Below are 24374 nucleotides of genomic sequence, written 5' to 3' on the forward strand. Positions count from 1 at the left end.
ACCAAAAAGGTGTAAAGTGGGTCTATACCAGCCTGGGCCAGCTGCTCAGAGGCAGCAGATCCAGGAGAAAAAGGGCACCACGTCCTTGACTTCAGATATGTAGGGACAATGGGAGAGCCACAGGGCATAAATTAATCCAGAAACAGTATCCTGGAGTCCAGGCAGGAGAGGATGGAGGTGAACAGAGGGAGAACCAGGAGGACAGAACCCCTCTTTGGTCAGTAACTACTGTTGTAGAAACGAATGGAATATTTAATAAGAGTCAGGAGGAAAGAAGGAATCAGATAAGCAACTTGGCAGCTCTGGAGAGAGCTTATGAAGACTGATGCCCAACAGCCATGAAAGACAGCTCTGTTCTTTTTTTTTTTTTTTTAAGTTGAGCTAAAATTAACATAACAAAAAGGTTATCATTTTAACCATTATAAAGTGTACAATTCAGTGGTCTCTAGTATATTCACAATGTTATGCAACTGTCACCACTATCTAATTCCAGAACATTTCTCTCACCTCCAAAAGAAACCCTACACCCACTGACCCCATTCCCTAGATCTGCGGCTCCTAGCAACCACTAATCTACTTTGTCTCTACGGATTTCCCTATTTGGGACATTTCATACAAATATAACCATATAGTATGTGGCCTTCTGTGTATGACTTCTTTTATTTAGCATAATGTTTTAATCCATGTCATAGTATGTATCAGTACTTCATTCCTTTTCATGGCTGAATCATATTCTACTGTCTATTCTTAAATACACAACATATATTTCTGAAACCCACTAGCACAGCAGAAAGCAAGAGCTACACTCAGTTCTCAGTGGTGTGGGTGCCCCCTGAGAACTGATGGAATGAAGCTGACAATACTTTTCACGGTACTGTTCATAGTTTTAACTTTGATGATCCTGGATCAAGCTCTTCGGCTGTCAGTTCACAGCAATTCTGTGAGTAACTTGGGACGACCAAAATCTTGCGTTTAAACATCAGGAGCCAACCCAAGCAGCATGTTGCACAAAAAAGCCTTTATTAACAAAGCCAGGGAAATACTGGCCCACGCTCAGAAAGGAGACTGGCAGGAAGAGGCAGGAAAAGAAACAAATCATGCTGAATGAGGCTGTTCCTGCTTGAGATCCTGTTAAAACTACTAGGTGACTTTGGAGAGTTACATGAAGCTGAAATGCTGCTTATCCGGAGGATTGATCAATTCAGCAATAATTAAAATCCTTGTGTGGCGGAGTGGGTTTATCCTGTCCACCAGTTCTCACGGGAAAGGCCAATCTGCCCAGCCCCACGTACCCATTAAGCAAACGAAGGGTGCAGCCTGCATCCGCAAGATAAGTGCTATGTGCTTTCCAAAGGCCAGCACTGAGGTGTCTAATATGGTTTCTTACTAAGTCAACAGGAAGATGATAAAGGCAGCAAAGGTCTATGAATAGAGCCGCATCGTGATCAAGTATGACACCTGGTGGCTGACGAAGAAGAGAAATAAGTACCTTCACGCTTCAAAGATGTCACATCATAAAATTCAACAGAAAATAACGAGATGCCATTTTTTGACCCTCAAATTAGTAAATTATTTTTTTCTTAGATCGTGATATGTGTCAGGGAGGATTCTGGAGAAGAATAAAGGTGATAAACTGGTACCACCTTTCTACAGGGCAAGTAAATTCTGCTAACAAAAACCTAAAACCTAGAATTTCACATTCCCTTTAAGGCAGTAATTCCGCTGCTAAGCTTATCTTAATGAAGTTATCACAGATGTGTGCCAAGATTTAACTCCCAATATGTTCATCATGGAACTGCTTATAATAGCAAGAAATGGGAAACTATGTAAACATTCAGAAATAGAACAGTAGTTCATAAATTAGGATGCATCCATATATTTAAATATCTTTTGCTACTTATTAACAGGGAAAGAGGTACATCATTTATTGTTTGCAAGAAAAGAACACATTTAAAATAAATATTTCGGTTTATAAGGAAAAAAGAGTCCCCTACAAAAATATACCAAGCCGTAAGCAAAGCAATCTCTGAGGGAGTACAATTATGGTGGAACTTTCATTTTCTACCTAGTTCCTTCTGTGTTGAAAACAAATTGAACCAATCCTTTTTTTTTTTTTTTTTTTTGCGGTACGCGGGCCTCTCACTGGTGTAGCCTCTCCCGTTGCGGAGCATAGGCTCTGGACGTGCAGGCCCAGTGGCCATGGCTCACGGGCCCAGCCGCTCCGTGGCATGTGGGATCTTCCCGGACCAGGGCACGAACCCACGTCCCCTGCATCGGCAGGCGGACTCTCAACCACTGCGTCACCAGGGAAGCCCCTGAACCAATCCATTTTTTAATTTACGTGGAAAAATTCCCAGAGCTGGCCGGCCGGAAAGCACAGGAGTTGACTACAATGGTATTTCAGGACACCAAAGAGAAGGCAAGAACCTTCTGTGCCCCCCATCCAGAGCATGGAAAGCCCAAGCCCTCAAGTCACTGCTGGTACACTATTGTCAGGAGCTGCTGACGAGCCCATCACCCACAGAGGCTGTTTCAAATCTTCACACTCTTTTAAAGCTCCCTTCCCCACTCCTGCCCCCTACACTCTCAGGAGACGACCCCACGTTCCATGGATCTCAGGGAGAGAGAGACCAGGCCACCAGGAGAGAGCACTGGCATCTTCAGGTGTCTCCTCCCGCTCTCCCTCAAACACAGCGACACCACACCACCACTAGTGAAGTCGCGGAGAGATGTTCTCACCCTGCCTTTACTATGACATCACGCCACTGTCCCAGGGTCAGTGAAGGAAAGGACCGGAAAATCCATTAGGATGCAACTGGGAGCTCAATCCTGACATTATCTCAAATGCATCAGAGGAGGGGTGGGAAAGGAGCCAGATGGCAGGTGACTGTGGAGCGAAGAGGAGGCGCCACCTCAACTTCTTTATGAAAAGATGGGAAAAGTACAAATACATACATGCATTTGTTTTCAGCGGGGATAGCAAGCATAGATGACTTTATTTTTCATGACAAAATTAACATACGGTAAACCGTACATACTCAAAATGTACAAGTTTTAACGTGAATGTTAAAACCCATGAAACCATCACCACATTCAAGCTAATGAACATCTGCATCACCCCCAAAGTTTTCTCCTGCCCCTTTATTTCTCCCTCCCACCACTCCTTACCTCAGGGGGTGCATGAGGACAGAAGCCTGAGTTTGTCCAACTTCCTCCTTTCCCTCTGACCTTCACTGAACTGACTGGGTTCAGGCCCCTGTCCTCCGCCCCAGCATATGGCAGTAGCCCCGATCTCCGTTCCATCCCTCTTGCTCACTGACAACCCCTAAGCCTGTCCCTACACACGACTCCCCCTGTTTAGATTAAGGTCAAGTCCAAGATCCTAACATGACCCTCAGGGCCCTTCAGGATCTGGACCGTGCCTACCCATCAAGCCTTATTTCCTGCTAAGCTCCCACAAAACTCAAACACCTGCCAGGTACCAAATATGCTATGCTCCCCAAATCCTTTCCAGTGACTTTTCACAAGCTCTTTTCTTGGTGTGGAACCAACAACCCTAGACCCTCCCAGCCCTAGGAAACTCCTACCCATCCTTCTAGAATCTAGACCAGTGATTCTCAACCAGGGGCTATTTTGCCCTTCAAGGGACATTTAGAAATGTCTGGAGACATTTTTGTTTCTCACAATGCTGACATCAGTAGAGGGAATGCTACTGACATCTAGTGGGTAGAGACCAGGGCTGCTGCTAAACGTCCTACAATGCACAGGACAGCCCCTACAACAAAGAATTACCCAGTCCAAAATGCCAGAAGTGAAGAGGCAGAGAAGCCCTCATCTAGATGCCATTTTCTGTGAAAACCTCCCTGGCCTGCCCCCCACAAGGAATGCCAAGCTCTGTCATCAGGTCTACCCTAATACCCCAAATATACCTCTATTTTAGCATTTATCTCACTGTGCAATAAGTTCTGATTTATTTTTCTCTCTGCCATCTTTTTCATCTGTATATCTCCAGCGTGTAACAAAAGACCTCATTCACTGTTCTGTAATTTTAAATAACTTATACTTAATAATGCATGAAAAAGAGAGAGAAAGGAGAGAAAGAGGCACTTATTCTCTTGACTCTACCACAAAAATCCTTTAAAAATTACTGCAAAACATTTTGGCTGCAAAAACATTAGAAAATACAGATAAGGAAGAAGAAAAAAACAAATAGAAAAGCAATCTTTTGAATAGGCAGAGGCACCATCTAAAGATGGAAGAGGTAAACTCCACAAAGCAAATCCAAGAACTCTGAAAGGTGGTGCTTGGAGTTTTGCAGTACAAATCCTGACATGTACTCACTACTTACTTGAGAACAGCAATCTCTTGAACGGTTATGGCCCTTTTATCTTTGGTTCCCATGTAGGAGAATATGTTTGGCTTGACTCTGATAAGACAAAAACAAAATCATCTGAAGTCACGTACCATTAGGAAATCATGCTTCTCATAAATTAAGATTTAAAATAAATATACTTAAAACCGTAACAGAATAAGAGAAGAGTAAGGACAAACTTTATTTAAAAATATACCCAGGAGGGCTTCCCTGGTGGCGTAATGGTTGAGAGTCCGCCTGCCGATGCAGGGGACGCGGGTTCATGCCCTGGTCCGGGAAGGTCCCACATGCCGCGGAGCGGCTGGGCCCGTGAGCCATGGCCGCTGAGTCTGCGCGTCCGGAGCCTGTGCTCCGCAACGGGAGAGGCCACGACAGTTAGAGGCCCGCGTACCGCAAAAAAAAAAAAAAAAAAAAAAAAAAAAAACCAGGAAAACATAAATTAGTGTGCAAGCTAAGAAAGTAAATGATGCCTGAACAATTATAAAGCAATTATACTCCAATAAAGGTGTTTAAAAAAAAAAAGATGCCTGAACAACCCCCTCCTTAGCCGTCCATGACTTTTTTAAATTATTTTTTTAATTTAATTGTTGGCTGCATTGGGTCTTCATTGCTGCGCACAGGCTTTCTCTAGTTGCAGCGAGCAGGGGCTACTCTTTGTTGCGGTGCACGGGCTTCTCATTGCGGTGGCTTCTCTTGTTGTGGAGCCCGGGCTCTAGGCACGCAGGCTCAGTAGTTGCGGCTCGCAGGCTCAGTAGTTGCAGCTCACAGGCTCTAGAGCACAGGCTCAGTAGTTGTGGCGCGCGGGCTTAGTTGCTCCGCGGCATGTGGGATCTTCCCGGACCAGGGCTTGAACCCATGTCCCCTGCACTGGCAGGCGGATTCTTAACCACTGCGCCACCAGGGAAGTCCAGCTGTGTGTGACTCAAAACATTTGTACTAGCCAGCAACAGAGAAGGAAGTAATGCACTTCCTGTTGATTACATGCAATTCATTAATTACATAACTGTGAAGGTAAAGAAAAATACATTCTAGATGTATCACGTACCACTTCAAAAATTTTATACCTTCAATTTCAAACAAGTTAATAGTAATGTGAATTTTCCATAAATACATGCTATTTCTTTGTATAAAAGCCAAATGCTAAAACAAGGATCGGAATAGTTTTAATATGAAGATATAAGTGAGCCAGTTAACCAAGAAGAATTTTATAAAAACCGCTCCACGCGAACAGGAAAGAAACGGGAAGAATTTCTTGAACTCTGAGCAATCCCAACTCCAGATCTCAGGGGAGCTCCCTCCCCAACTGCCTACTCTCCCGGGTTCAGGTACAGACAAGGAATCAGAGAGAGCTAGCAACCAGAGTAAAGTAAAATGCTACTTCAAATGGTACTGTGTCCTATGGACTAAACTGTGCTCCCTTAAAATTCCTATGTTGAGGCTGTGACAGCCAGTACCTCAGAACGCAAGTGTATTTGGAGATAGAGCCTTTAAAGAGGTGATTAAGTTAAAATGAGGCCCTAATCCAATTAGACTCGTGTCCTAATATAAGGAGAGGAAACATGGACACACAGAGAGACTCCCGGTCACAGACACACTCAGAGGGAAGACCATGAGAGAACACAGAGGAAGTGGCCATCTGCAAGCCAAGGAGAGGCCTCAGAAAAAACCAAACCTGCCAACACCCTGAGCTTGGGGCTTCCAGCCTTTGGACTGTGGGAAAATGAATGTCTCTTATTTAAGCCACCCAGTCCGTGGTATCTTGTCAAGGCAGCCATAGCAAACTAACACACTGTGTGCTGTGTTTAAACTGGGTTAAATATATATCAGAAAGCAAATTTCCATGCATACAGGTTTGCTATGGTACCTGTACCCATTTCCAAAAATAAAATGGCACCTGGCTCATCCTCAGAGACCCAAACTCTACTATATTTGCACTCCTGTGAGAAAATCTGACTGGTGTCGGTTTCCAATCTAGTCTATCTCCTGGAGTTAAGAGCTTATGGTTTAGTAGCAGTCCTCTGCAACCACATCAAAGTGTAGGCTTTAAGGGAAGAAAGTTAATTTTTATTTTCAGCTAGGTGAACTGGTAACTCTCAACTACATGTAAACCACTTACTTAAAGAATTTTCATTTTGAATCACTGGCAATATGCAAGGAGGTTAAAAAAAATTAATTCAACTGTTGTCTAAGAAAACTATAATTGGGAATTCCCTGGCAGTCCAGTGGTTAGGACTCGGTGCTTTCACTGCTGTGGCCCAGGTTCAATCCCTGGTCGGGGAACTAGGATCCTGCAAGCCATGCAGTGCAGCCAAAAAAAAAACCTCCCAAAACAAACAAACAAACAAAAAAAACCCACTATAACTAGGAGGCACATTTGCTACCTATTTGCCTATTTTCCCACTCCTTTTTCATCAGCATGGAAAGAGGAAAATACACTTCTGTGTTTTGATTTTGTATGGGCAAAAGAACAAAATACTAACCTTAAATATTTAGACAGTAGATTAATAGCATCCATGGTGTCTTTGTTTTCCTTGTACAGTAGGAAGTGGCAGTAACTTCCCCTAGATTTTGGCCAAGAATGTTTTCTTGGATCTTAAAAAAAAAAAAAAAATTAACTATTATATACACCATAGTAAAAGTTACCTGAGTTCTTATGAAACCCCACAAGATCATTTTTGCTAGAGAACCTTTGAGAGAGAAATCAGATCTAGTCTGACAAGAAATATGGGTTAAGTGGTTATACCTTGTGGTCTACAGTTATTAAACTTTCTGTGATTGGATACTTATCTGTCTGTATTTAAAATCAAAATCGAGAAATGCAGGTGGTGTGACAAATGACTAAACCTAACCAGCAATCTTCACACAGAGAAACACAGAGGGGTCCACCATTCCCCAGTGGCTTACTTTACAAGCATGTGTCTGAAAGGGGGCCGCCTGGCCCTCCAGAACGTATGCAGGCCAGAGGGAAACAGCAGTCATGGCAGAGCCTACAAGCTTTGCCTCATCTCCCCAGTCAGGTGTTCGCACAACAGGCTGGATGCCCCAGCAGGGTTGGGGATAAAGCTTGTGAGCAGCTGCCTCAGCGACAAGTTTAGATTTTCCAAAGGCCACTTCCATCACAGTTTAGCTAATACTAGATGGTTTGCAAAGGTCTACTGGACAGAGAGAGCAGCTGGCATCCAATACCTAATTGTCATTCTTGGGGGAAGAGGAGACTTTAAAAATTAAGTCAGGTTAAATATTAACTTCTGAGCCACTATTACGTCGACTGCTCAACTTTTTAGAAACTGGCAAACATTCCGAGACTTTGGAAAATCTGACTTTTAAAACTGTTCTTCCAAACGAACATTAAAATTACACTACAATCTAGAAACATATATTTAAACAATATTAAGATTTTGACTTCAGTTGCCCAAAGAGCGTTCTGAAAACTCAACACTTTGGGAGAAATGTGTAAGCCACAACTGCACGTCCCAGATGTTGTACAATAATGTTCGTGAGTCTTGTGTGACACACAGCTGCAGCTGTTATATGAACGCATCTAATTCAGTTGATTTCTGTAACTATGAAAGAAAGACTGTGAAAAAATATTTCATATAATCCCCAGAAGTCTTCTTCTTTTAAAAATGTTCCTTTGCCTTTGTCCCTTTAGCATGAACTCATGAATCCTTCATCTTCAAAGACATAAGAAACTTCTGACACTAAAGTTACTTGTACACCTGCCTTTGCCAAGGGAAAAAGCACTGCTTCACAGGTTAGGGATATAAGCTACAATGTAAAGAACAAATTGACCAATAAGCTGTCTTGGAAAACTGCCATAGCGTGTATGCTTAAAGTATTACAGAAAAAGCACTGCAAGTATTTCTTGGGCTCTTGGTATGAATTCCTCACAACTCATCCTCAGAAAATTGTGACCAGGGATATTATTTTTGGTTTTCCTTCCAGCTCCCTACATTTAAGCAAAACTGTCTATACTTAGCACTTGTGACAAAAATCATTGGCATTTCATTTTATCTACATGAAACGCCAACCGCTCTTACCTGCTGCAGTTCTGACCTCTGTCCAAATGCACAGCATAAAGAGCACAAGAGAGCAGTATTTAATTTATAATAATATTAAAGTGCTTTAGAAGTGAACATGCAAATGATCGCATGGAAAGTTTCTACTGAGGACTCCTACAGCGCCTGGTGGTTATGTGGTGGGTTAACAGCCATTTAGACATTAACAATGGAATGTCGCAGAGGCAAACAGTGAACAAGCAGAAAACTCACCGACAGGTCCAGGCCTCCCTGTCTCAATCCCCTCACAGTGGCCTGTCCACTCACCCTCAAAAGCTGCACTGTCTGTGCCTACAGGATGTAGCAAAAGGTGTAAGACTGGATGCAAAATGCCTCCCCATCCAGAGATTTGTTTTCTTAAATATGGGAGGACGTGTACCAAAACACTATTTGTGATTATCTTTCAGTTGTGAGACTGCAAGTAATGACTGTTTTGCATTGTGCTTTTCTGTGTTTTATGAGTTTCCTGCACTGATTTCTTTGAAAAAAATGAAAAAAATTATTATGGAAAACAGTTCTCAAACTGATAGATTAAAACAGATTTAAGAGACTTACCCACCGAATGCAATGTTCTGACCTTGTTTGTATCACGATTTAAACAAGTCATCTGTATGCAAAAGGCATTTCTGAGACAATCAGAGAAAAACTGAACATGCACGGGGTATGAGCTATTAAGAAATTACTGTTGATTTTGTGGGGATATGATAATGATTTAGGGTTTTAGTTCTTATCTGTCAGATACATACTGAAGTATTTACAAGTGAAATGAAGTACTACGTAGAATTTTCTTTAAAAACACTCCAACAAAGGAAAAAAAAGTGGGAGGAAGAGGTCAAACAAAACAACAGAACGTTAATAATACTGAGGATGGGGCTTCCCTGGTGGCGCAGTGGTTGAGAGTCCGCCTGCCGATGCAGGGGACACGGGTTCGTGCCCCGGTCCGGGAAGATCCCACGTGCCACGGAGCGGCTACGCCCGTGAGCCATGGCAGCTAAGCCTGTGCGTCCGGAGCCTGTGCTCCGCAACGGGAGAGGCCACAGCAGTGAGAGGCCCACGTACTGCAAAAAAAAATAATAATACTGAGGATGGTTGATGGGTACACAGGGGTTCAGCATACTACTTCCTTTATTTGTCTGCATGTTTGAAAATGTCCATAATAAAAAGCTTTAAAAAAATTTGTGATAAAAATTGATGAAGTGTAGCTACATTTTCCTCTAACTACCTTTTCAGTACGCTCAAAATTAACTATAGTGGCAAGAAATAAATGAAACCGCAAGACTAAAAAACTAAATGCTATTACACCTTAAGAGAAACCATGACAACTGATATGAGTTTGGCTCACAAGCATGCATCTTTTATTAGCAAATCCAAGCAGTGAGCATGCATTCAATTACCTCCTCTGCAAGTAACAGACATAAGGATTCTTTTTCCAAGTGCACTCAGTACACAAACTAGTAATAAGCATATGCATTGATTAACTGGGAATGTTTTTGAATAATGGACAATCGGTGAGTCTCAACTTATTTTGGGGAATTTGTTTGACTTCATAAAACTCCAAATCCTTGGAATGCTAGGTAGCATAGATGGTAGCTTTACAATTTAAGTGAATTTAAAATAACTTTCAAACATTTTTGAGACACTCTGATTTAAAATACTAATGCAAAGAATTCTCAGGCTAGGAAGCAACCTTCTGATGGTCTAATATGGCAGCCCCAGGAGAGGAGAAACAGAAATTAGATAAAAAAAGAAAACCACATTCAGGAAGATTCATGTATTGAGCACAGAGATCCTCATGAATAAAGAAGGAAAAATGTTTGTAGCTCGAGAAAGATGACAGGATGGGTAGCATGCAGAACATTCTTTCCTTCTTATTCAAGTCCATTTCCCCTGCTGCACCTGCACACCCACCCTGCAGCTTCCCCAGGGGTTCTGCTCCAGCCATCATCAGCCCCCTCCCTCTCCACTGGCTCTTTCCCGTCAGCATATCAATATGCTCAGGGCTCTTGCATTTTCAAAGTCAAACCTACGTCTCCCTCTCCTTAACCATGTTCCTTTCCTTTCTCCTTCTCTTTACGGTGTATTTCTCGTCTTCCATCTCAACCTACTGTGTAAACTGGTTTCCAGTCACTCCACTAGAACTGCTCTGGCAAAGACACTGATGATCTCCATATTGATAAAAATTAGTGGACATATTTCAGAGTTCCAATCTTGTTGGAACTGTCTGTAATATTTTCCACAGCTAACCACTCTATCATTGAAATCCCCTCTTCCTATGGATTGCATAACACCAGGCTCTCCCAGAAACTTAACTCTGTATCTGTCTGGCTCTTCTTCCTGAGTCTCTGTGGACTCCTCCATCCAGGTATGCCTCCTGGAAACCATTCATTTCGCACAGTATGGAGAATCTCTACATATTACATGGCACAAAAAAATTTTTTAACTTAAATGTTTAAAAAGGTTTTTGGGGATGTATACTATCTATCTCAAAATGTAAGTTAATTTACCTGAGTATATGGTTTATGATAATGATGGTATTTTCAGAATAATACCATATGTATGCTTTAGTAGGTAAATCAATGTGCCCTATCAGACTGGATTAACACACAAAATAATGTCTGAGTTATAACAGTTGGTAATTTGTGTTTGGCCACCATGATTTAGAATCTACCACACCCGTGTTTTAGGATGCATGGCCCTATCTGAGGTAAAGAATATTGCAAATCTGCTAGGACTTCCCTGATGGCACAGTGGTTAAGAATCAGCCTGCCAATGCAAGGGACGTGGATTCAAGCCCTGCTCCAGGAAGATCCCACATGCCGCGGAGCAACTAAGCCCGTGCGCCACAACTACTGATCCTGCACTCTAGAGCCGGCGAGCCACGACTACTGAGCCCACGTGCCACAACTACTGAAGCCCGCGCGCCTAGAGCCCGTGCTCCACAGCAAGAGAAGCCACCGCAGTGAGAAGCCCGCGAACCGCAATGGAGAGTAGCCCCCCACTTGCCGCAACTAGAGAAACCCCGCGCACAGCAACTAAGACCCAAGGCAGGGACTTCCCTAGTGGCGCAGTGGTTAAGAATCCACCTGCCAATGCAGGGGACACGGATTCAAGCCCTGCTCTGGGAAGATCCCGCATGCCATGGAGCAACTAAGCCCGTGTGCCACAGCTACTAAGCCTGCGCTCTAGAGCCCGTGAGCCACAACTACTGAGTCCGCATGCCACAACTACTGAAGCCCACGCGCCTAGAGCCCGTGCTCTGCAACAAAGAGAAGCCACCGCAATGAGAAGCTCACGCACTGCAAAAAAGAGTAGCCCCTGCTCGCCTCAACTAGAGAAAGCCCACGCACAGCAACAAAGACCCAATGCAGCCAAAAATAAAATAATTAATTAAAAAGAAAAAAAGACCCGGGCTTCCCGGGTAGCGCAGTGGTTGAGAGTCCGCCTGCCGATGCAGGGAACACGGGTTCGTGCCCCAGTCCGGGAAGATCCCACATGCCACAGAGAGGCTAGGTCCGTGACCCATGGCTGCTGAGCCTGCGCTCCGCAAAGGGAGAGGCCACAACAGTGAAAGGCCCACATACCGCAAAAAAAAAAAAAAAGACCCAAATGCAGCCAAAAATAAATAAAAATAAAAACTTAAAAAAAAAAAGATTAAAAAAATATGTTGGAAATCTGGTAGATAATGCATGACCCACCAGTAACAATTTATGTCAGGGTTTGGTAGTGAGGGAGCTCTAAAAACATTCTATCTTAGCTTCGCAATGAAGCTTTTAAAAGCTAATCCATTCAAATGCTTAGCAAGGTGGCCCAGGAGGATGAGCTGTAACTGGTATTGCATTCTGTTTGCAGAGGCACAAACAGCCATCTTCAGGCACCAGCTCTCCCTACTTTCTGAATGCTGCTTACTTTAGGCCACTCCCAGATTGCAGGGGGGCAGGGGGGGCCAGATCTGTAGAAGATACTCATAGGCTCTCAGGTGCCCATCTGGGTCCATGAGGAGGTGGGCGGGAACACGTAGATGGCAGACCTCTAGTCCATCTCTGACTATACGCCAGAGCCCCTCGAGCCCGAGAGGTCGCGATCTCCATCCAAGCACTGATTCAAGTGGACCTGCCTTCATGCTTTTTACAGTGAGAAATTCATACTTTACTGAAGATGTGAGAAGGGAAATGGGTGGGGGGCAGCAGTGTTCATGTCACACAGAGCTCAGCACCTCCCTTGGAAAACAGGGAAATTTTTTATTTGGAAAAAAAAGAAAGGTGGGTGTGGAATAAGCACAGAAAATGCAGATAAAGACAGAACACGAGAGATATGGAACCACTCACTTGAGCGGGCAACTGTACTGGCCACCTTGGCCTGCAAATGCCAACATCACAAAAATGCTTAGGTCATCCTCTAAGATAGAACAATCATTTCCAAGAAGTAACCAGTCAAAAAAAAAAAAAAAATTGCCTTTTCCAACCTGTTTCCTCGTGACCAGTCGTCAGAATGAGACCCTGCCTCTTCCTCTTGCCTTTGCAAGAGGGTAGCTGACCAACGAGGACTACATCTCTATAAAGAACACCTCCCTAGCAGCCCTTCTCAACCTGGGCTCCTCAAGAGAATGAAGACTGAATGCACCAAGGTATCTGCTTTGTGTAGGAAGTCACCTTCTCTCCTCCACAGCTAGATGAGTTACCAGCTACATGCCAATTGTGGGAGAATAGAAAAAAACAGCCATTCACATCATTTCCCACTGGGCTTAATTCGCCTGGACAACCCTGGCTGCAGAAAAGCTGTCAAGGTTATATTTTACTCTGTGACTCAGACATCAAAGAAACATCTAGTACCCAAGCCGTTAGACTGCGGATTGAGAAATGATTAACAATTTGTGCCCTCCATCATTATAGGTCACGATAAAAATAAAAATAATTAGCAAAATTTCTATCTTATCAAATAAGGTACAACAAAAGAAGTATTGAATTCCAACTCAGACCTATGCTGGGGCCTAGGACTGTGTTGTCTACTATAGCAGGTACAACCCACATGTGGGCACTAATCCCTTGAAATGTGATTGGTCCAAATTGACATTGTCATAAATATAAGTATACACTGAATATGAAACGTTTAACATCAATAACACAGAATATTTAATATATAATTTTTCATGAATTATATGCTGGAATTATAATTTTTTGTGTATATTTATTTAAATAAATTAACAAAGTTAATTAAAAAACAAAAACAACCAAAAAAAAAAACTTGTGCCCTCAAGCAGTCCCAGAACACATCATCTCACTGCCCTTTCTGGTATCCGCTGAGAAGTGACATCCGGCCTCCATCCTCTCCTCCCCACAGCTCAAGGTTTCTCACTATGTCACTAACCAGACTTACTGATTTGATGACATGACTTTCTCAGGCACAGCTAAACCTTATTTCTGCTCCCATTTTTCTCACACTCTCTCCTTTCACTAGAACCACAGTTAGAGACAATTAAGGCTTCATCCACTCACAGCATTAACCTAAGAGAATACTGACAAAGCACTGATGGCTTGAATGCTCTTTTGTTATATAACAATCATCGAGTTTTACTCCAACAAATATACCTAGAAATAACTCTTCACTAACAGGTGTCATCGATGGTAGGGGAGAAGGTGAGGAAACAATTTTTCCTTCTGTAATTCTCATTAAAATTTTATCTGCTGATTTGACAGGTAAAAGAAGAAAAATTACCCAATTTTTCTTAAGGTTATGTGCAAATAGAAATCTTCATGGCTGGAGAAAACAGAACATAAATATCAACAGGATGTACTGACAACACACCCATTTCAAATGAATGCTACTCAGTGAAAGATGGGCTTGGGCGAAGGGGTGGTTTTCTATATATCCCACGTTTTTATGTGTAGTGAAGAAGGTACTCACGGTTGGAAAGCAGCAGCACTTTCAACAGAGGGACTTTGCAGAATATGCCACTGGGATAGGTGACAGCAGTTTCTGTTCATCTGACAGCCTCCTTACCTCCATTAAGAGCACAGAATGAGCAATATCCTTCCGTTTTCTTCTTGAATTGCCACTCAGCCTGCTCTGCTCTTCAGGGAACATGTCAAATTCCTAAGACTCTCTCTCAGGCACCACTATCATTTCAGCAAATCCGTACTCACATATAAGACCTACTGTCCCCTTACCAGACACAGTCTGCAGGATTGCTCTGGCATCTGAAATGATATTATTCGCCTTCTTTGAAGGAAGGACATGATCAATATCCTTCTCTGAACAACCGCAAAATGACCCTTGAACATGAACAGTCAGAGAGAAGGAGGAGACGGAAGAAATGCCGAGTCACTAGCATACTTACTTGCCAGAGCCTTTTTTCCAGCTGCATGATAGGCTACAATATACTTCTTCCCCTCTCTATCTTCTGTTTTTGTTTCTAATCCTGGAAACAGAGATTTAATCGCTTGATGGATGACGGTTCTTTTCTCTTTGGTGTCCTCAATAACCTATTAAAAACACAGATAATGATACTACTAATTTGACAAACATTAAATAAGGAAATAATACTAAGGAATTAGTAAAAACACTACTCATCTTAATAATGATGTGAAGTAACCAAAGTTAGGGGTATGATTTCAAAAGTCTTTTTTTCAATTATTTTTTTAATTGAAGTATAGTTGATTTACAATGTTTCAGGTGCACAGCAAAGTGATTCAGTTATACATATATCTATATATATATTCTTTTTCAGATTCTTTTCCATTATGGTTTACTACAAGATATTGAACATAATTCCCTGTGCTATACAGTAGGTCCTTGCTGTTTATCTATTTTATATACAGTAGTGTGTATCTTTTAATCCCAAATTCCTAATTTATCCTCCCTCCCCCCTTTCCCCTTTGGTAACCATAAGTTTTTTCTCTATGTCTGTGAGTCTGCTTCTATTTTGTAAATAAGTTCATTTCTATCATATTTTAGACTCCACATATAAATGATACCACATTGTATGTCTTTCACTGTCTTACTTCATTTAGTATAATCATCTCTAGGTCCATCCATGTTGCTGCAAATGGCATTATTTCATTCTTTTTTATGCTGAGTAATATTCCATCGTACATATGTACCACATCTCTACCCATTCATCTTTCAATGGACATTTAGGTTACTTTCCTATCAGAAATCTTTTAGAGCTTCACAATACTGCAAATCCTAAGGGCCCATTTGGGACTTCCCTGGTGGCGCAGTGGTTAAGAATCCACGTGCCAATGCAGGGGACACGGATTCGATCCCTGGTCCAGGAAGATCCCACATGCCGTGGAGCAACTAAGCCCGTGCGCCACAATTACTGAGGCTGCACCCTAGAGCCAGCGAGCCACAATTACTGAAGCCCGCGTACCTAGATCCTGTGCTCCGCGATGAGAAGCCACCGCAACGAGAAGCCCATAAACCACAACATAGAGTAGCCCCTGCTAGCCACAAGGAGAGAAAGCCTGCACGCAGCAGCGAAGACCCAACGCAGCCAAAAAAAAAAAAACCAGCCCATTTATTGACCTTGTACAGCCGCCAGGCACTGTACCAATCACTTCACAATCACTGTCTTACTTAATCCCAATCAGCTCCCTATCATGCCACCAGTATATCTACTTAAGAGATGAGGAAAGTGAGGCTGAGAGAAGTTAAGGAATGTGTCTAAGATTATATAGCTGTAGAGTGGAAGAGCCAGATTTGAAATTCAGGCTGTCTGACTCCAGAGCCACCCATCACAGACGCTCCCCCTTAGGGACTCGGCTGAACAATGAATACCTCAGGGCTCACACATGGAAAAGCAGGTAAGCTGGGTCTTTGGGGATGTCAGAAACTCATTTCCCCGGATAGTCAAGTCTACTACTGCCTCCAATGAATCCTGTTCTATACTGAGTAACTTTATGATGACATTCTAGTACATCTGTTCACAAAAAGAAAAATCTACACCAAGAAAATGTAAACTTATTAGTTACACAACTGTTTTTCAATTTCTGAGCATGTCTTACACAGAGAAATACATTTCATACTTGGAATCAATAGCCAGCAATATGTATGTGTTTGCTCCTTATTAAAAAATCGAACAGAAATTTACAGAACAGTATTTATCCTTACGATGTGCAATACACTGTTACTTTCTATTTTATTTTATTACATTTTTAAAATGTTGGTGAACAAGAGCTGGTTCTTTAAAAGGGTAAACAAAAATCGACAAACCTCTGGCCACACTCACCAAATAAACAAAATAAGAAATGAAAGAGGAGAAATAACAACCGAAACCATAGAAATACAGAAAACCTTAAGAGAATACTATGAACAATTATGTGCCAAGAAATTCACCAACTTAGAAGAAATGGACAAGTTTCTAGAAACATACAGCCCACCAAAACTGAATCAAGAAGAAATAGATAATTTGAACAGACCAATCACTAGAAGTGAAATAGAATCTGTAATTAAAAAACTCCCTGCAAACAAAGGTCCAGGACCGGATGGCTTCACTGGGGAATTCTACCAAACATACAAAGAACAACTTATACCGATTCTTCTCAAACTCTTCCAAAAGACTGAGGAGGAGGGAACACTCCCAAAGTCATTCTATGAAGCCACCATCACCCCATACCAAAACCAGACATAGTCACTATCAAAAAAAACAATATCTTTGATGCAAAAATTCTTAACAAAATATTAGCAAACTGAATCCAACAACAAATAAAAAAGATTATATACCATGATCAAGTTGGATTCATCGCAGGGTCACAAGGATGGTTCAATCTACGCAAATAAATCAACGTGAGGGACTTTCCATTGCAGGGGACACAGGTCGATCCCTAATTGGGGAACTAAGATTCCACATGCCACACGACGCAACCAAAAAAAAAATTCAATGTGACATCAACAAAAGAAAAAACAAAAATCACATGATCATCTCAATAGATGCAGAAAAAGCACTTGATAAAATTCAATATCCAGGGCTTCCCTGGTGGCGCAGTGGTTGAGAGTCCGCCTGCCGATGCAGGGGACGCGGGTTCGTGCCCCGGTCTGCCCACATGCCGTGGAGCTGCTAGGCCTGTGAGCCATGGCCGCTGAGCCTGTGCATCTGGAGCCTGTGCGTCCGGAGCCTGTGCTCCACAACGGGAGAGGCCACAACAGTGAGAGGCCCGCATACAGCCAAAAAAAAAAAAATTCAACATCCATTCATGATGAAAACTCTTATCAAAGTGGGTATAGAGGGAACAAAGCTCAACATAATAAAAGCTATTTATGACAAACCCACAGCCAACCTAATACTCAAAAGTGAAAAGCTGAAAGCCTACCCACTAAAATCTGGAATAAGGATGCCCACTCTCACCACTTCTATCCAACATAGTATTGGAAATCCTAGCCACAACAATCAGACAAGAAAAAGAAATAAAAGGTATCGAAATTGGAAGAGAAGGGGTAAAACTGTCATTATATGCAGATGACATGATTTTATATACAGACAACCCTAAAGACTCCACACAAAAACTACTAGAACTGATAAATGAATTCAGCAAGGTAGCAGGTTACAAGATTAACATACAGAAATCAGTTGCATTTCTTTACACTAACAATGAAATATCAGAATGGGAAAGCAAAAAGACAATCCTTTGAAAAATCGCATCAAAAAAAAAAAAAAAAAAAAACCAAAAAACTGGGAATTCCCTGGCGGTCAAGTAGTTAGGACTCAGCACTTTCACTGCCATGGTCCCAGGTTCAATTCCCAGTCAGGGAACTTAGATCCTATAAGCTGCACAGTGCAGTGAAAAAAAAAACAACACTGAGGAATAAACCTGACCAACAAGGTAAAAGCCTTACATGCTGAGAACTATAAAACATTGATAAAGGAAACTGAAGATGATTCAAAGAAATGGAAAGATACCCCATGTTCTTGGATTGGAAGAATTAATATTGTTAAAAATGGCCATACTACCCAAAGCAATCTATAGATTTAATGTGACCTCTATCAAATTACCCATGACATTTTTCACAGCACTATAACAAATAATCCTAAAATTTATATGGAACCATATAAGACGCAAAATTTCCAAAGGAATTCCGAGGAGGAAGAACAAAGCTGGAGGCATAACCCCCCCCCAGACTTCAAACAATATTACAAAGCTACAGTAAAACAGTGTGGTACTGGCACAAAAACAGACGCATGGATGAATGGAACAGAATAGAGCCCAGAAATAAACCCACACACCTATGGCTGATTAATCTTTGACAAAAGAGGCAAGAATATACAATGGGAAAAAGTCTCTTCAGCAAGTGGTGTTGGCAAAGCTGGAGAGCCGCATGTAAATCAACAAAGTTAGAACACTCCCTCACACCATACCCAAAAATAAACTCAAAATGGCTTAAAGACTTAAATATAAGACTTGACACCATAAAGCTAGAAGAGAACATAGGCAAAACATTCTCTGACATAAATTGTAGCAATGTTTTCTTAGCTCAGTCTCCCAAGCCAATACATATAAAAGCAAAAATAAACAATTAGGATCTGATCAAACTTGTAAGCTTTTGCACAGCAAAGAAAAGAAAAATGAAAAAACAACCTACCACCTGGGAGAAAATATATGCAAATGATGTGACTAACAACGGATTAATTTCCAAAATACACAAACAGCTCATATAGCTCAATATCAAAAAAAAAACCCCAAACAACCTAGTCAAAAAATGGGCAGAAGACCTAAACAGACATTTCTCCAAAGAAGGTAATACAGATAGCCAATAGGCATATGAAAGATGCTCAACAATGTTAATTACTAGAGAAATGCAAATCAAAACCACAATGAGGTACCACCTCACACTGGTCAGAATGGCCATCATTAAAAAGTCTACAAATAACAAATGCTGGAGAGGGTGTGGAGGAAAGGGAACACTTAGACACTGTTGGTGGGAATGTAAATTGGTGAAGCCACTATGGAAAACAGTCTGAAGGTTCCTCAAAAAACTAAAAATAGAATTGCCATATGATCTAGCAATCCCACTCCTGGGCATATATTCAGACAAAACTATAATTTGAAAAGATACATGCACCCTAATGTTCACAACAGCACTATTTGCAATAGCAAAGACATGGAAACAACCATAATGTCCATCGACAGATGAATGGATAAAGACGATGTGGTACATATAATATATACAAGGTAATATTACTGAGCCATAAAAAAGAAGGAAATAATACCATTTGCAGTAACATGCATGGACCTAGGGATTATCATACTAAGTGAAGTCAGTCAGACAGAGAAAGACAAATACCATATAATATGTGATATGTGCAGTCTAAAATATGATAAAAATAAATAACTTATTTACAAAATAGAAACAGACTCACAGACGTAGAGAACAAACTTACGGTGACCAAAGGAGAAAGGGGATGGGGGGAGGAATAAATTAGGAGTTTGGGATTAACAGATACAAACTACCATATATAAAGTACATAAACAACAAGGTCCTACTATATAGCACAGGGAACTATCAATATATTCAATATCTTGTAATAAACCTTAATGGAAAAGATTATGAAAAAAGAAAAATATATATATATATATGTAAACTGAATCACTCTGCTGTACACCAGAAACTAACACAACACTTTAAATCAACTATACTTCAATTAAAAAAAAATGTTGGTTAAGTTACACTAAATTGATTTCATGACCCACTGATGGACTGCAACCTGCAAGCTAAGAAGATGTAACTACTACTAGCTAAACCTAACAATATTCTAACAAAATTAAAAATGTAAAAGAAAAGTACACTATAATTATAGATAAGTGACATTTTCATATCAAAAAGTGAGCCAGGGAATTCCCTGGAGGTCCAGTGGTTAGGATACTGTGCTCCCACTGCTGGGGGCCTGGGTTCAATCCCTGGTGGGGGAACTAAGATCCCGCAAGCGGCACAGCGCAGCACGCCCCCCCCCCCACCACACCTCCACCAAAAAAGTGAGTCTACATCTAGAATTCACTGAAAGCAATGAGCTGGAATCATAATTAGTGTATATGAATGAATACATATTCAGACCTCAAAAATTCAGAAAGTCCATCCTCCTATTTTTTAGATGAGGACACTTGCCCATGGTTAATACTCTTTAATGTAAAACCTTTCAGTAGATGGCATAACTATGATTTTTAAGGTGACAGTAAATCTTGCCATCTCTGTAGGAAAAGTGTATTATGGGGCTAAGATATGTATCTGCGTTGCACAAGCAACAGAAGCCTGGATCATCCTCCTAGACAGCTCTCAAAACCAATTCTTAGGAATTTTCTCCTTGGCATTGCTGGACATTTTGTCTATGAGTAAATTCAGTAATTAAAGATCCCTAAAATTTTAACAGTACATATATTTGGGAAATTTTGGTGGGTAGACGAGGAGATGAGGGTTGGAGGCAAATAATAAATTCTGAAAAGTTACAGTAAACTCTTTTTACCTGGGAGCAATGGAAGGAGAAATTTCAAACAACCCCAAATCCAGCAAGTCGCCAAAATATAGGACAAAATGAATTCAATAAACTTTAAATTCTAATAATCTTGTGCTTCAAGATTCTTAAAATCTTGTAACATATTTGCTTTGCTACAGAGATCACATAGAGCTGCTCTGTTCCGTATGGTCATCACTAGCCACACGTGGCAACTGAGCACTTGAAATGTGGCTAGTCTGAATAGAGATGTGCTACCAGTATAAAATAACACTGGATTCTGAAGACTTAGTAGGAAAAAAAGAAAGTAAAACATGTCATTAGTAATTTTTTTAAATATTGATTACATATTGAAATATTTTGGGTAAATAAAATATACTGTCAAAATTATTTGCCTGTTTTTACTTTTACATTTTTTTTGAAGATTTAAAATTAAAAACATGGCTTGCATCACAGTTCCACTGGACAGGGCACTTCCCTGGCCATCCAGTGGTTGAGACTCTTCACTTACAATGCAGGGGGCACAGCTTCGATCCCTGGTCAGGAAACTAAGATCCCACATGCCACATGGCACAGCCAAAAAAACAAAACAAAACAAACAAAAACAAAACAAAACAAAAAGAATCCACCACAATTCCACTGGACAGCACTAATCGAGAATAAAATTTTCATAATGAAAATCTTTTTAAAAGGCATTTACTGTTCTATTTAGTAGCTAAGCTCTCTTTTTCTTGAATAGCAGAAGTAGACTCAAGATGAGCAAAGCAACACTCCCTTACCTCCTTCCCCCAATTCCTCCCCCTCCCAGAGTCCAATTTGAGACCACGAGGCCTTTGGAGCCAGGGCTTCCCTATCAGGACCATTGTCAGGCTGCAACAGTCCTTTGCAGCAGACACTGTGTGATATAACGGTCACTTTGCAGTTCTAAACAACAGATTTCTTTGTTGATTTGTGGTCACATAAATTTTTTAAGCAGAAACATAACTTTTTTTTTTTTTTTTGGGCCATAGCTTATCTGGATACTCGTTATCTGCCACTGATAAAAACATTTTTAGTGCAATGCACTTTTAGATCAAAAAGGGCAAAGCCATTCTTTTGTTAACTACTGTAATTTTTCCAAAAGACATTTATTAACATCCACCCAACCAGAAGCAATTCAAACCCTGGGGACTTCCCTGGTGGTCCAGTGGGTAAGATTCCGCACTCCCAATGTAGGGGGTCAGAGTTCGACCCCTGGCCAGGGAAGTAGATCCTGCATGCATGCCGCAACTAAAAGTCCACATGCCACAACTAAGAAGTCCACACTCGGCAACTACAGATCCCGCATGCCGCAACTAAGAACCGGTGCAGCCAAAATAAATAAATTAAATAAATAAATAAAAAATAAAATAAAACCCTAAAAAACCTTTTCATATGTTTTTGTGCTACTTACCTCGATGGCAACACTGGTTTCCTTATTTTTAAAAAGCTGGAGCTCTTCTAAACGCTGCTTTTCTTCAGCTGTTAAAACCGTAAATACGTCTTCTGAAGGATCCTTTAAAATAACCATGAGAACTCCCAGTGAGTCGCACAGAATTCGAGGCTGTCAAAGCTCTGTATTTCTATGATCTCCAGGAAAGGCTATTTTTATTCAGAAGGTGACTTCTGCTAGAGAGCTGCTCTTACCTCTTCATCTACTGGGACAGACAAGTCACTCAAATGGCTGATCCGTCCATTTTTTCCTATTTCGTGAACAACGAAGTCAGAATATCTGAGGAAAAGAAAACGTAAACTCTCAGAGCATTAACATTTTGCTGCCTATTAATTTTAGGAGAAAGTTTCTCAACAGTAAGCCTTATCATTGTGCAAAACAGGGATTAAAAATAAAAACCTTCAGTGCAAAGTCACGGAGTTATTGTTTTCTGGTTTCACAATGAATTCTAAGCCACACCTTGGCTTGGTACCAGAATGTACAGAAAAGACCCTCTGAACTTCTAGAATAGTCTTCCAGAAAAATGCCTAAATCAAAGCTTATTAATGTTGCCCTATGATTATACAGTCCATTCTAAAGTAAATCACAAAACACAGTAAATTTAATCAAATCAGAAGCCTGTGTATCTACCTTGAACCACCCGGAAGCTTACCTTTATGCTAAATACTTTACAGACATTATTTAAAATACTCTCAACAACCCTCAGGTAGAATTATGATCCAATTTTGGACAAGGATACTGAAGCTCAGAGGAGTTAAGTAACTATGAAGTGGCTGAACTGGATTCACACCCAGATCCACCTGGCTCCAAAGACCACCTTCTTTCTCCTGCAGATGTGGCTCATTCAGGTGAAAAATTTTTAAGATCAATTCAAGGGAAAACTTGAAACCATTTAAAGTAATATATTCTAAGGAAATAAACAGCACCCATTCACATATTGACAGGGGATGCCACAGGGAAATTGTTATTTAGTCATTTTATCTTCAGATAGTTTCGTTTACTCATCCAGGCAGCTTTCCTTCATCCTATTCCTTATTGACCATCAGTGTGAACAATCCTTGGGGACAGAAAGCTAAATGGAAAAAAGGACTGCTGATTTCTTTCTAGAGAAAAGAACTAATATAACTAAAACAACCTGACGTAAACGAAACATACCTTTCTTTTAAGATTCCTGAGAATCCTTGGTGAGAACTCACGAACTTGGTGATGCCCACATCCAGCTCGGTGAGCCCGTGCTTCATCATGCTGGCGAAGCTCTCTGCCTCTTCCTCCTCCTCCCCCTCCTCTGAAAGGCCATCTTCCTCCCCCTCCTCCTCCGACTGGGGGTCAGATTTCTTTTTATCCTCTCCGGCCGTTTCGGGTGGCCCAGGCACCTTTTCACCACTGGGTAGAGAGTTGTTCTCTAGCCCGTCTTGACCTTTGGTCGGACAGCATTCTGAGACCTTCTGTCTCTTTGCCTCACCTGGGGCCACACTGTCATTATCTTCGACGGCAACGGACCCCCGTTTCAATGACACACCCGTCATTTCTGTCATCTCCATTTTCAAGGTTCCAAGAAAACATTTAAGAGAACCTTTTAGAAGCAAGAAAGAGCAGGCAGTAACAATCACTTCAATAAAGAATTGGGTTTCAGCAAATAGAGGCACATTTAACTTTGTTCCTAGGGTCCTAAATATCATTTATGAAAATAATTCTCCCAAATATACTTTTAGTGGCATAGAAAAATGGTACAGTATTTCTGCAGGGAATTTGACAGCAAAAGCCTTAAAAATATGGATGCCTCTTGACCCAGAAATACTACTTTCAGGGATTATCCTAAGAAAATTATTAAGAAAGTGCTTAAAGTTTTAACTGTAAGGATGCTCATCTCAGTACTTTTACATTAACAAAAAATTAAGAACAATGACATCTAGGTACATAAGCTGAACAACATGTAGAAACAATGTGAAAAGAAACCGGGAAAGGTAGTTACTTCTAGGAGAGGGTGTAGGTGACTGCGGAGAGCAGGGAGACTTGTTTTTACTGAATACCACA

The 24374-nt window shown here is 41.2% G+C and overlaps 1 protein-coding gene across 6 annotated transcripts in view; it reads right to left on the reverse strand.

Annotated features, from left to right (window-relative positions):
* The window catches only part of PUS7 (pseudouridine synthase 7), a 105882-nt gene that overhangs the window by 24199 nt on the left and 57309 nt on the right, over positions 1-24374 (reverse strand). For 4 of the 6 annotated variants that reach the window (XR_007479218.1, XM_049714798.1, XM_049714799.1 and 1 more), the window contains exons 2-8: positions 23496-23913; positions 22535-22619; positions 22302-22403; positions 14765-14909; positions 8413-8430; positions 6853-6964; positions 4349-4426 (exon numbers count right to left, since the gene is read on the reverse strand). Coding sequence is in view for 5 of the 6 variants with exons in the window: in XM_049714798.1 (XP_049570755.1) it covers positions 4349-4426; positions 6853-6964; positions 8413-8430; positions 14765-14909; positions 22302-22403; positions 22535-22619; positions 23496-23913 (958 nt within the window). In the remaining variant the exon portion in view is untranslated. The remainder of the gene's footprint in view (positions 1-4348; positions 4427-6852; positions 6965-8412; positions 8431-14764; positions 14910-22301; positions 22404-22534; positions 22620-23495; positions 23914-24374) is intronic. The other 2 variants (XM_033439199.2, XM_004263370.3) reach the window with 1 other exon arrangement.

The sequence above is a fragment of the Orcinus orca genome, chromosome 9 (genome assembly GCF_937001465.1).
Source record: "Orcinus orca chromosome 9, mOrcOrc1.1, whole genome shotgun sequence".
Lineage (NCBI taxonomy): Eukaryota > Metazoa > Chordata > Mammalia > Artiodactyla > Delphinidae > Orcinus > Orcinus orca.